The sequence below is a fragment of the Ostrinia furnacalis genome, unplaced genomic scaffold (assembly GCF_004193835.3).
Source record: "Ostrinia furnacalis isolate ACB-3 unplaced genomic scaffold, ASM419383v2 OfSCF0075, whole genome shotgun sequence".
In the NCBI taxonomy this organism is placed as follows: Eukaryota; Metazoa; Arthropoda; class Insecta; order Lepidoptera; family Crambidae; genus Ostrinia; species Ostrinia furnacalis.
The window spans coordinates 282,180-293,574 of record NW_021130314.1 but is presented as its reverse complement, the minus strand read 5'-3'; the positions used below and the strand labels follow the sequence as shown (position 1 = coordinate 293,574).

Genomic DNA, 11,395 nt, shown 5'->3' with positions numbered 1-11,395 from the left:
TATTTTAGTTGGAAAAAGACAAAAAGTGGTAAATGGGTTAACGTGCGGGGGCTGCAAAATCATGTTGTGACGTCACGCGCGAATATTGGAAATTTTTGAAAATTTTAAAAAGTCCGTAAACTTCTCGAGGCTCTATCTTCGGTAATACTGCATGGATTGAGGTGAAATAAAAACTAGTGTAATATGTGTGATCTAAACTTTAAATTAAGTCATAATTTAACTTAATATTACAACTTATGCGTGTTGTCCATTATCTTTATCTTTTACAGAACTTCTACAAAAACGAAATCGATCGTAAAGAGATGTACTTACGATATGTCTACAAACTACACGACCTTCATATTGCATCTGACAACTTCATCGAAGCTGGATGTACACTTTTAGTAAGTCATTACTTTATTTCTACTGATGCATAAGCATTTATTTCTGTTCTATAAAATAACATCAGGTGCGATGCCCGTCAAATACCTGCCTTTTTCTGCATAGAAAACTTATTTATTGTTAATAATTTCAGCTTTATGCAGAGACTTTGAGCTGGGATAGCGATCAGATTGGTGTGGACCCAGAATACCCTGAAACGCCGGAATGGAAACGCAAGGAAGCCCTGTACAATCAAGTACTGCAATATTTCGACAGGGGAAAAGTGAGCATCCTTTTCACTCATAGGGTAGAGAGGGTTAATGAGAGTTTTCGCGAATGAAAAATCCGCCAGATGGTAATACGTAGACGCGAGGTCCAAATGCTGCACGATTGATTATTTTTGACATGACATTGACATATATCTCAAAATCCACCAATCACGAAGCAGTCAGACCCCACATCCACGTCCCGCCATCTAGCGGATCTTTCATTCGCGAAAACCCTCATTGCTCGTTGTCTTATTGGTAGTAAACCACGGGCAAATTTTCTCCGTAGCTCTTATTAGTAGAACCATGGGGACCTAGCATTACCCGCAGTCCTAGTGACAGTATGTATGACGGGCATTTTTACTTGGGACATCAATAGGACTACGGACAAAAAAATTGCCCGTGGTACTACCAGTAGGACAACGCAGATATTGTTGTCTGGTGCGCCTATATTACAAATTTTGTTTAGAACTAGATGTCATGTTTAAAATATCCTAATATTATAAATGCGAAAGTTTGTATGGATGTCTGGATATGAACATGTTTGTTACTCTTTCACCCAAAAACTACTGAACGGTATTTGATGAAACTTTACAGTATTATTGTTTATAACCCAGAATAACATATAGGCTATAATTTATGACGATCTGTGACAAACTAAATTTCACGCAGGTGAAGCCGCGGGCATAAGCTAGTCTAATTTTTTATAGTTACTTTTGTGAAGCCTCAATGTAACCTTGTTGGTGTTCAAATAAATAAATAAATAAGCATATTGGTTTATGAATTATATCTCCATTACAGTGTTGGGAAAAGGGTCTCCCCTTACTTCGCGAGCTAGCAACGCTGTACGAAGTGAAGCTTTGCGACTACGCGCGTTTGGCTCACTGCCTCAGGACGCACGCCACGTTCTTAGACTCTGTGCTGGAACAACTGAGGCCCGAGCCGGAGTACTTTAGAGTGGGCTTCTATGGGAAAGGATGCCCGTTGTTTGTGAGGGTAAGTCTTATGAGATACGTGTATTAACATATGATTACTGTGTCTACAATCTTTGGAGCTAGCAACGCTCTACGAAGTGAAGCTTTGCGACTACGCGCGTTTGGCTCACTGTCTACGCACTCACGCGACTTTCTTAGACTCCGTGCTGGAACAACTGAGGCCCGATCCGGAGTACTTTAGAGTGGGCTTCTATGGGAAAGTCTGTCCGTTGTTTGTGAGAGTAAGTGTAGTTTGTAAGGATAAGTCTAGTGAGGTAACGTAAGAACATGTGTCTTCACGACTACGATCTTTGTGCCTGCAGAGCTAGCAATGCTCTACGAAGTGAAACTTTGATCTTTGTGTCTGCGGAGTTAGCACGAAGTGCATCATGCTTATAAATGTTTAGCGATGATTCCGTTTTCACATTACCATTTTAAAATACCTAATCCTGCTGTAAGACTATTTGTTTGTATTGAGCTATCTACTGATGTCTGAATGTAATTAAACGCCATAAATCCGCTTCAGTTTAGCTTGAAGAATCGAATATGAAGAATGCCACTTACTCATTTATGGTATACTCTGTGTAGGATATATTTTTTAGAACGGATTTGTATTGCAGAATAAACAGTTTGTGTACCGCGGCCAAGACTACGAGCGCATCGGAGCGTTCACGCAGCGTCTGCAAGCGGAATATGTCTCTGCGCACATTCTCATGCGCAACACGCCACCAGACGAGTCCATCATCGCTTCTGATACACAATGTGAGTAAAAATGATTATTTCACGTGAACATTTGTGGTTTAAACGACCCCGAGGACTAGAATTTTAATGCACGAATAACCACGACAATACACGCCGATGCTGTACAGACGACAGCACATTATATGACGCATAGTGGCTACATTCACATAATAGGTAAAAGATTCAATTTATCGTTTGTTGAAATGAAATAATCAGTATTCCCTTTGAATTAAGATTTAGCATAATATGAAACTGAAATCATTAGAGTATGTGTTGATTAATCTTTACGGATTTTAGATGCGTTTAGTCTAAGCTTCTAGCCGAACGTCTCCTAGGTCAGAAGGCTTCTTTTAGTAATTATCATTCCCAAAAAAGGATCGAATTATTGGTTAACTGAGTTGTTATTGCTTTTAGACATCCAAATCTGCAACGTAAAGCCGGTAGCAAAAAGGCGCACGTGGCCTAACGGCGCGCCCGACCAGCTCAAGCGCTTCTACGGCACCAACGACGTCGACACCTTCCTGTGCGACCGGCCGCTCCACAAGCCGCCCATAGACAAGGACAACGAGTTCAAGGTACCGTAGACTACTGCCAGGGACCATAGACACGAGGCCACGTGGCCCAACGGCGCGCCCGACCAGCTCAAGCGCTTCTACGGCACCAACGACGTCGACACCTTCCTGTGCGACCGGCCGCTCCACAAGCCGCCCATAGACAAGGACAACGAGTTCAAGGTACCGTAGACTACTGCCAGGGACCATAGACACGAAGCCACGTGGCCCAACGGGGCGCCCGACCTTAGTGAATTAGTAACCAATGACCATAGACTATTGTTAGATATGGAATCCCAACTAATATTATAAATGCGAAAGTAACTCTGTCTGTCTGTCTGTCTGTCTGTCTGTTACGCTTTCCCGCTTAAACCTCGCAACCGATTTTGATGAAATTTGGCATAGAGATAGTTTGAGTCCCGGGAAAGAACATAGGATAGTTTTTATCCCGGTTTTTGAAACAGGGACGCGCGCGATAAAGTTTTTCTGTGACAGACAAAATTCCACGCGGGCGAAGCCGCGGGCGGAAAGCTAGTTTAAGATATACGACTATACTTTACAGGAGTAAAGAGCTACCCCAAACATTACGTCGAAAACACGACTTGCGGTTGCCTGCTACAAAATTCAAAAAGAGGATTTGCTTATAATTCAATATTCTTTGTATTTTCAGAGTCTCTGGATTGAACGAACTACGTTAGTCACAGAAAATACTCTGCCTGGCATACTGCGTTGGTCAGAAGTGGTGTCGAGGTCCGTTGAAGAGATTCCGCCAGTCGAAGTAAGTTAATTAAAACAATTGATGTGATTATGAGCACCCAGTCTACACATTTTTGTTGCCAAGTTGTGACTGACTACACCACATCAAGTTTCACATTATGACAAAAAATAACAACTTTTGTTTTACTACACTTTTCTATTCGCTACAGGCTTTACATAAATTCTTATATTATTCCCACAGTTCGCATGCGAGACAATGGAAGCAACCGAGCGCGAACTACGCAGTCTAATTTCCCAGTACACTGCAGACCCCACTCGCAACATAAATCCATTCTCTATGCGGTTGCAAGGCACCATCGATGCGAACGTCCAAGGCGGAATAACCAAATATGAGCAGGCTTTCCTTACTGGAGAGTTCAGTAGGAACGCCACGCCGAGAGAGGCTGCGGCCGCTGCTAAGTTACGGAGGCTTGTGGCGTCTCAGTTGGCAGTTGTGGACGCCTGCCTGACATTGCATGGCAGACTGGCGCCGGAGGAAGTTAAACCACTGCATAGGTAAGTTACTATTCACAAGATTCGGGTCAGTAGGCTGCAATTTTCACGCCGAGAGAAGCCGCGGCCGCTGCCAAGTTAAGGCGGCTTGTGGCGTCTCAGTTGGCAGTTGTGGACGCCTGCCTAACATTGCATGGCAGACTAGCGCCAGAAGAAGTCAAGCCACTGCATAGGTAAGTTACTATACGCAATATTCGCGTCAGTAGGTTGCAATTCTTACTGGAGAGTTCAGTAGAAACGCCACGCCAAGAGAGGCCGCGGCCGCTGCCAAGCTAAAGCGACTTGTGGCGTCTCAGTTGGCTGTGGTAGACGCCTGCCTGACATTGCATGGCAGACTAGCGCCGGAAGAAGTCAAGCCTCTGCATAGGTAAGTTACTGCTCAAGATTTGCGTCAATAAGCTCCAATTCTCATTGGAGTTTAGTAGAAACGCCACGCCGAGAGAGGCCGCGGCCGCTGTCAAGTTAAGGCGGCTTGTGGCGTCTCAGTTAACTGTAATAGTGGACGCGTGCCTAACTTTACATGGCAGACTAGCGCCAGAAGAAGTCAAGCCACTGCATAGGTAAGTTACTATTCACAAGATTCGCGTCAGTAAGCTGCAATTTTACACTGAGAGAAGCCGCGGCCGCTGCCAAGTTACGGAGGCATGTGGCGTCTCAGTTGGCTGTGGTGGACGCCTGCCTGACATTGCATGGCAGACTGGCGCCGGAAGAAGTCAAGCCACTGCATAGGTAAGTTACTTTACGCAATATTCACGTCAGTAGGTTGCAATTCTTACTGGAGAGTTCAGTAGAAACGCCACGCCAAGAGAGGCCGCGGCCGCTGCCAAGCTAAGGCGGCTTGTGGCGTCTCAGTTGGCTGTGGTGGACGCCTGCCTGACTTTACATGGCAGAATAGCGACGGAGAATGTCAGAGGTAAGTTGCTACATAAGAATAAGCTTTAAAGCTAAACTAGGTTCGCATCACCAGATGCGGTTTATAGTATCGGCTGGACTAGTAGAAATGTAACGCTTATTGGACAGTCTAGCTACGGTCCAGTGAAGCAAGTTTTGGCTGTAGATTAATTAGTTAAATTCAAGCCAACACATAGTTTCGACTTGCAAGTTATGCACATGTCAAAATAGTGAAATATTGTTCAAAAACCCCTTAGAAAGTAACACTACTCAGTTTTTACCCTCGAAATATTTGCATGTACTTAATCTGAAGGCGTTAAAGTGCGTTCTTGGTCTTACATTCATTCATATTCTTTCTTGCAGGCGATTGGTGGAAAGGTTCAACCAACTACGGCAAAACCTGGGGCCAGGGTTGGCTCGTGCACGTAGACAACTCTCTGAAAGCATCGTAAAGTAAGTGATAATCGAGATGTCAAATCGATCATCAAATAAAAATAATAATAAAATGTTTATTGCCATTAAATCAATATACAGAGTATTCTTATGACTAGCGGCTTCTGAGTGATAACTACATGGTTTACCTCGATGTACGCATGTCATGATGATGTTAGATTTTAGAGTTATACTTTGTTTTCTTTTCAGTACTCCATTACCACCTGTACCTAATCTGGATAAACGATCTCAAAGTATACAACAGAGTGACAACTATTATGAAGATGGACATCTTTACAACAAACCTATAGTAAGTATACAATAATATGCATGAGTAAAATATACATATTACTTTGATATGAGTTGGTACCATAATATGCTGAAAATGCTGAAATCTATCTGAAAATAAATTAATTTATGTGTCTTACAATGAATGACGATGCGATGTATGTAATAAAACAGGCTAAATAGTGCTGTTCCTTTGAATTCCTTTAAAATATAACTTTTTATTAAATCTATACTAATATTATAAAGAGGAAAGATTTGTACCTATTTTGTATGTTTGTAATGAATAGGCTCAAAAACCACTGAATGGATTTTGATGAAACTTTACAGTATTATTGTTCATAATCCAGAATAACATATAGGCTATAATTTATGACGATCTGTGACAAACGAAATTTCACGCGTGCGAAGCCGCGGGCGGAAAGCTAGTCTTTAATAAATTGGTTTAGGTATATTATTTGGGTAAATAAATACGGAACTACTCTACATTTCGACCATTGAACAAAATTTATAGTTTTTTATTTGGGAAATAGTAACTAAACAATGTGCAAAAGTGAGATCATTTTCAATGGACTTTGCCATTGGGAGGCTAATAAATGATTATGTTAATTTGTAAATTCCCAATCATTTGTTCCTTCAGTACTCACTAGAAGACTCGTCGGAGCCGAGCGTGATGTCTCACAGCGTGGGCGGCGACAACCGCGACTGTTCGATGGTGGAAGATGCCGCCATGGTGAAGTCCGCGCCGCCTCTGCCCACCAGGCCCAAGTCGGGCGACCCAAGGAGCCCTACCAGACCTCCTTTGGAGAATTATCGGTAAGAGACATTCAGTTTGATTGATCAATGATCAATAATAAAAAAGCTTCTTCTTTAAACCTGTACAGTGTCAACCCAAAACTTCGCTACAAGAGTGGTATTGTCAGTCAGTAGCATTCATCCAACTTTCCTATGCGTGCAGTTGTTTGGGCATTCTGTTTCTTCTGTTTGTCGATATTGTTCAATATAATCAGGGCTAAATTCGCGACAGCTTTTGATTACTGTCTTGAGTCCTTTAGATAAATAATACACTCGCGAGCAAAAGTATGGAATCACCCCATTCGTTTTGAGTAATCTTTGTAGCTAAACGACTATGAAGATAAAATTAAAAATGGTACCAGTTTTGCTCGTAAGTATAGAAGATGTATGTGATGTTATTAATTCAAACTCGACAGAAAAAGTTATATTATCTACAGTTATGGAAACGTAGTTTTGATTTCGAATCTCATACGAATTTGTAACCTCGAAGTAACATTCGTGGATTATTAATTTCGCGATCGCTTTAAGGACAGAAGTAGTTGCTTACCTTTTTTTTTTTTTTTTTTTTGCGCAGGAAAATACTTTGCGTATACCCGCCGCCTCGGGGGAAGCGACGGGTTATGTGGGACTCCCTTGTCGGGTGGCAGCAATAGCGGCTGTCACCCGACAAGTATACCCACTAAAAACCTGCGGTGCACCCTCTGCGTTTTACTGGCACGACGTGGGGTCCTACAGATTCAGACCACGCCGTGCCGACGCATGGCCCAGCCTTTGCCGGGCCTCCCGCGCTAAAGAGGGGGTCTGCCGGTACACTGGCAGACCCCCCCAGACAGGGTGGGACCGTGCAATGTGGGTGATGGGCCCCCCGGCCTAACACCCACTGGTCTCACCTAGGGAGGCGGAAGGAGGCGAGCGAATCTCCTCCTTCTTCCCCCCGGCCGTCTGCGCCGGAGCGCGTGGGCTTCGGGATCTACTTCCCTAGCCCGTTCCGCGGTCTCCTTCTGCAACATCACCTCTTCGCAGAAGGAGACCATGGCGTTCCACGCGCTCTCGCCCAGGAGCATCGCAACCACGACGCTGGGGAGCGCGAGGTCCGGACCAGTCACCGCAGTCAGAGCCCGGCGCTGCTGGACCCATGCTGGGCACACCTCAAGGGTGTGCTGAGCCGTATCTTCCGCAGCGCCGCACTCGTGACATTCAGGGCTCGGCTCTCTACCGATCAGATGCAGGTACCAACCGAAGCATCCGTGTCCGGTTAGCACCTGCACCAGACGATAGGTGAGGAAGCCGTGCCTCCGATGCACCCACTGGTCCAGGACCGGGCGGATCGCCTCTATGGTTCTCACGCCATAGCGGCAGTCCACCAACTCCCGCTCCCAGCGCCGCAGAAGCTCCTNGACCGTTATAGTAGTTAAGTATAAGATTGTGATTTAACAACATGTAAGATTTTTTCAAAGGCAAGACTTTCTTAAATACACATTCACTATAGCCCCGGTTAATTGCTTTTTTAGTTAAAGTGACCCCGACGAAGGTTAGTTAAGTACTCAGTAATAGTTCAAAATATTTGTAAAGTCTAATATAAAATCCGAGGTCCATATTAAAAGTGACTCTTATATTTATTTACTCATTTGATATTACGTACCTCCTTTGCTACTACGTTCATTACATAAATTATGAAGCACCTAACTGTGCGAAGTACAGTATATACGTTGTTTGTGTAATATATCTTAAATTTTCCGTAGTCTAGAGACGGAAATTGTGATCTTTGTCGCGCAATCGAGTTAAATATCATTTCTACTACGTCGAGGGCTCTCAATTTAATTATTTGAGGACACGGCAATGACGTCGACGTAGATTAGCTCGAAACATAAATGGGATTAACTACGATATCTATATCTAGTTAAATATAAATGAGCTTTGAACTTACTTTTGATCACTTCCAATATTTATCATCAATTAGTAATTACGTCCAGACCATTGAGTATTCAATCCCAAGTAAAGGGAACGAGTGATAAAACGATGTAGTAGCTACATACGGAGCACTCTAAATGCGATACAGATAATATAATAAAATAAAATTGCGATGCGAATTCGTGAGAAAATTTAAATAAATGACTTTTCTGTTTGCACATAAAAAGAAATATATTGCGGCACAATGAATGTTGGGGGTGGTGTGGGGGAGGGGGCGCGGGGGGCGAGAGACGGCGCCGGGGAGGGCCCCGGGGGTGAGGGGGTGACCCACTTTAACGGGACAAGTAATATTACTTTTTACTTTTAGGTAACTATTTCATGTTTTATCGCGATAATAACATATATTGAACAAACTTTCCTTTTTGGTTAAATTATTATTTTTTTTAAATTTTTTTGGTAGTTAATCTCGCTCATCTCATCAATTGGAATGATTACATTAATGAAATTCTCTGGTAAGCTGGCTGTTTAAACGTATTTAATATTTTACTCTATACTCACTTTGTATCGTCGTTTTTATAAATAAAGTATAGTTAGTCTTTTATTACCTCTTACAATTATTTATTAAGCTAATAGCATAATTAATTATTTATCTTAAAAAATATCTCGAATACTAGTATTTGGCCCTAAAGCTATAAAAAATTAAGCCATTAGAAACTTATATTTGCAGTTTAACAGTATGAAAAAACTGTATTTCAACTGCTTAATTCACTTTGTTTTGAAATCCTGAATTAATATTAGAGATGAAACGGATATCCGGTAACTATCCGGTAGGCCGGATATCCGGCCTAAATTTACTATTCGGCCGGATACCGGATAGTAACTCACTATCCGGCCGGATACCGGATATTAAATAACTACGACAATTTCCTATTAATAAAAGGCATGTATTTAAATGATCTTTTTAAATTAGCAAAAACGGCAAATAAAAAAATCTAAATGGTCATCTATTTTAATGATTGATCCTCTTTCTTTGAGACATAAAATAAATGAAATCGATCGATATATTAACCTCTTTTGAACTACGCAAAAAAAATTTGAGATGTAAAAATTATATCTGATCGTTACTTGTTGGTCCTCAAAAATAAAAGAAATGAGCACCAAATATTCAATATTGTGATACTTTTTTAAATAATTCGATTTGTATAAATTATTTTTTGTCTATATCAAATAATCTTCAAAATAATTATGTTATGGTACTTATTTTTATTAAGTTGTAGTCAAAGGATGGAAACTATTTAAAGGCACTTGATGTTCAAAGATTTTTTTTTATTAAAAAAGCATACTTAACACGTTCACACTGCGTTATCGGGTCGAATTGACCTTAGGTGCTGGATGCGTTGGTGCGGGATGGATATATTCGGTCTTTTCAGTAGTACGAAAGATAAATATGGTTTTGCAATAGTTTCATCAAACACAGTAAATATTTGGAAAAAAAAAACTTATCAGGTCCTTACGACCCGATGTCGCACTAAAAGTAAACAAATATCGTTTAGTGCTTTTATCGTGTCTAATCGACCCGTTGACAGATGACTTTATGGTCACTGATCACGGTCGAGATCGGTATACTAAGAGAAAATCAACCTTGCGATTTGAAAAAAATAAAGAGGTAAAAATTATGATGTCGGGTTCAGGGATGTCAGAAGTAAGAAATTATTTTACATAGCGCCTCTAGTCCCAAACTAAGCAAAGCTTGTAATTTAAACAAACATGGCAATGTACCATTCTGCTTGCTTATTGGCCGCTAAGCCCTTGGCCAACTCAGTAACCAATGACGGACGACTGTCACTCAACCGTAAAGTACCGCGTAAATTAAAAGATATTTTTTAATTAAAAATATTAACCAATAATATTTTTTGTTAGGTCAAATATATTTTAAAGTTAAGTTATACATAGATCGAAATGTATTTATTAGGTGATCAATATTAAAAGGCAAACTTGATATAAAAATCATCAAATTGACAAAATTAAAGATCAATAACTAAAAAAGAGGATCAAATATTATTTTTGTTTACCAAATATTAAAAGAGTATGTTAAACATAAATATTATGTTACCTTTAATGAAGATCATTCATAATTTATCCGTAGATCAACTAATATAGACCCAATAATTAATATAAAGATAAAATATAATAAAAAACATCATTTATTTTTAATAGTGCACATACAAAAAAGATCAATTAGTTTTTAGAGGATCAAATAATATTGTCCCTTAATAAAATGAAATACATTAATCTTTGAGGTAAATATCAATAAAATGGCTTACAATAATGACGGCTTTTATTTAAAGTCCAAAAAGTTACAAAAAAGCCATATTAAGGCCTTTCAAACCTAATTTCTTTTTCTGGGCTATTCACTCAAATGACGAATACATAAATAGTAAATATCTGTTGATGTCGAAAAATTGCTAAATAAAATAGGCGATTTTTTTCACTGAAGGTCTGATGACATGATGCAACTAATTAAATTTTCGCTATTTAATCACACACTCACGATTGCAACCGAAATTGAATTGATCTGCCCCCTAGACAAGTGGCAAAATCTGATATTCTATTCGGACGGATTCGATTTTCGAAAAGTGTGACTAGTCTAGTGTACTAATAGACCCACTGATCGCGTTCAAACTGTTCAAAGCACCTGTGCGGCGCTATACTCGTCACGACATGCAACGACACAATGGGCCAACTATCCGGCCGCCGGATATCCGGCTATCCGGCCTAGCAGCTGGCCGGATATCCGGTATCCGGTATCCGGCCAAACAACTATCCGTTTCATCTCTAATTAATATCTTTCTAGAAATGTCCATGTGGACTAAAAATGAAGACAACTTGATGATACAGTCGACGTATAGGAGAAAAATGA

The 11,395-nt window shown here is 40.8% G+C and overlaps 2 protein-coding genes across 2 annotated transcripts; both read left to right on the top strand.

Moving 5' to 3' along the window:
- Nucleotides 1-270: 270 nt before the first annotated feature.
- LOC114350434 (dedicator of cytokinesis protein 3-like) lies at nucleotides 271-2,941 on the top strand. The gene is made up of 5 exons (XM_028301250.1): nucleotides 271-383; nucleotides 515-643; nucleotides 1,428-1,622; nucleotides 2,221-2,362; nucleotides 2,756-2,941. The coding sequence occupies exons 1-5, from the start codon at nucleotides 303-305 to the stop codon at nucleotides 2,923-2,925; spliced, it is 717 nt and encodes a 238-aa protein (XP_028157051.1). The 5' UTR covers nucleotides 271-302; the 3' UTR covers nucleotides 2,926-2,941.
- A 22-nt stretch (nucleotides 2,942-2,963) lies between these two features.
- Nucleotides 2,964-7,217, top strand: LOC114350534 (dedicator of cytokinesis protein 5-like). The gene is made up of 7 exons (XM_028301377.1): nucleotides 2,964-3,075; nucleotides 3,563-3,670; nucleotides 3,851-4,164; nucleotides 5,416-5,505; nucleotides 5,695-5,794; nucleotides 6,410-6,585; nucleotides 7,139-7,217. Exons 3-7 carry the CDS (start codon nucleotides 3,866-3,868, stop codon nucleotides 7,215-7,217), a joined length of 744 nt encoding a protein of 247 aa, XP_028157178.1. The 5' UTR covers nucleotides 2,964-3,075; nucleotides 3,563-3,670; nucleotides 3,851-3,865.
- The last annotated feature ends 4,178 nt before the right edge of the window (nucleotides 7,218-11,395 follow it).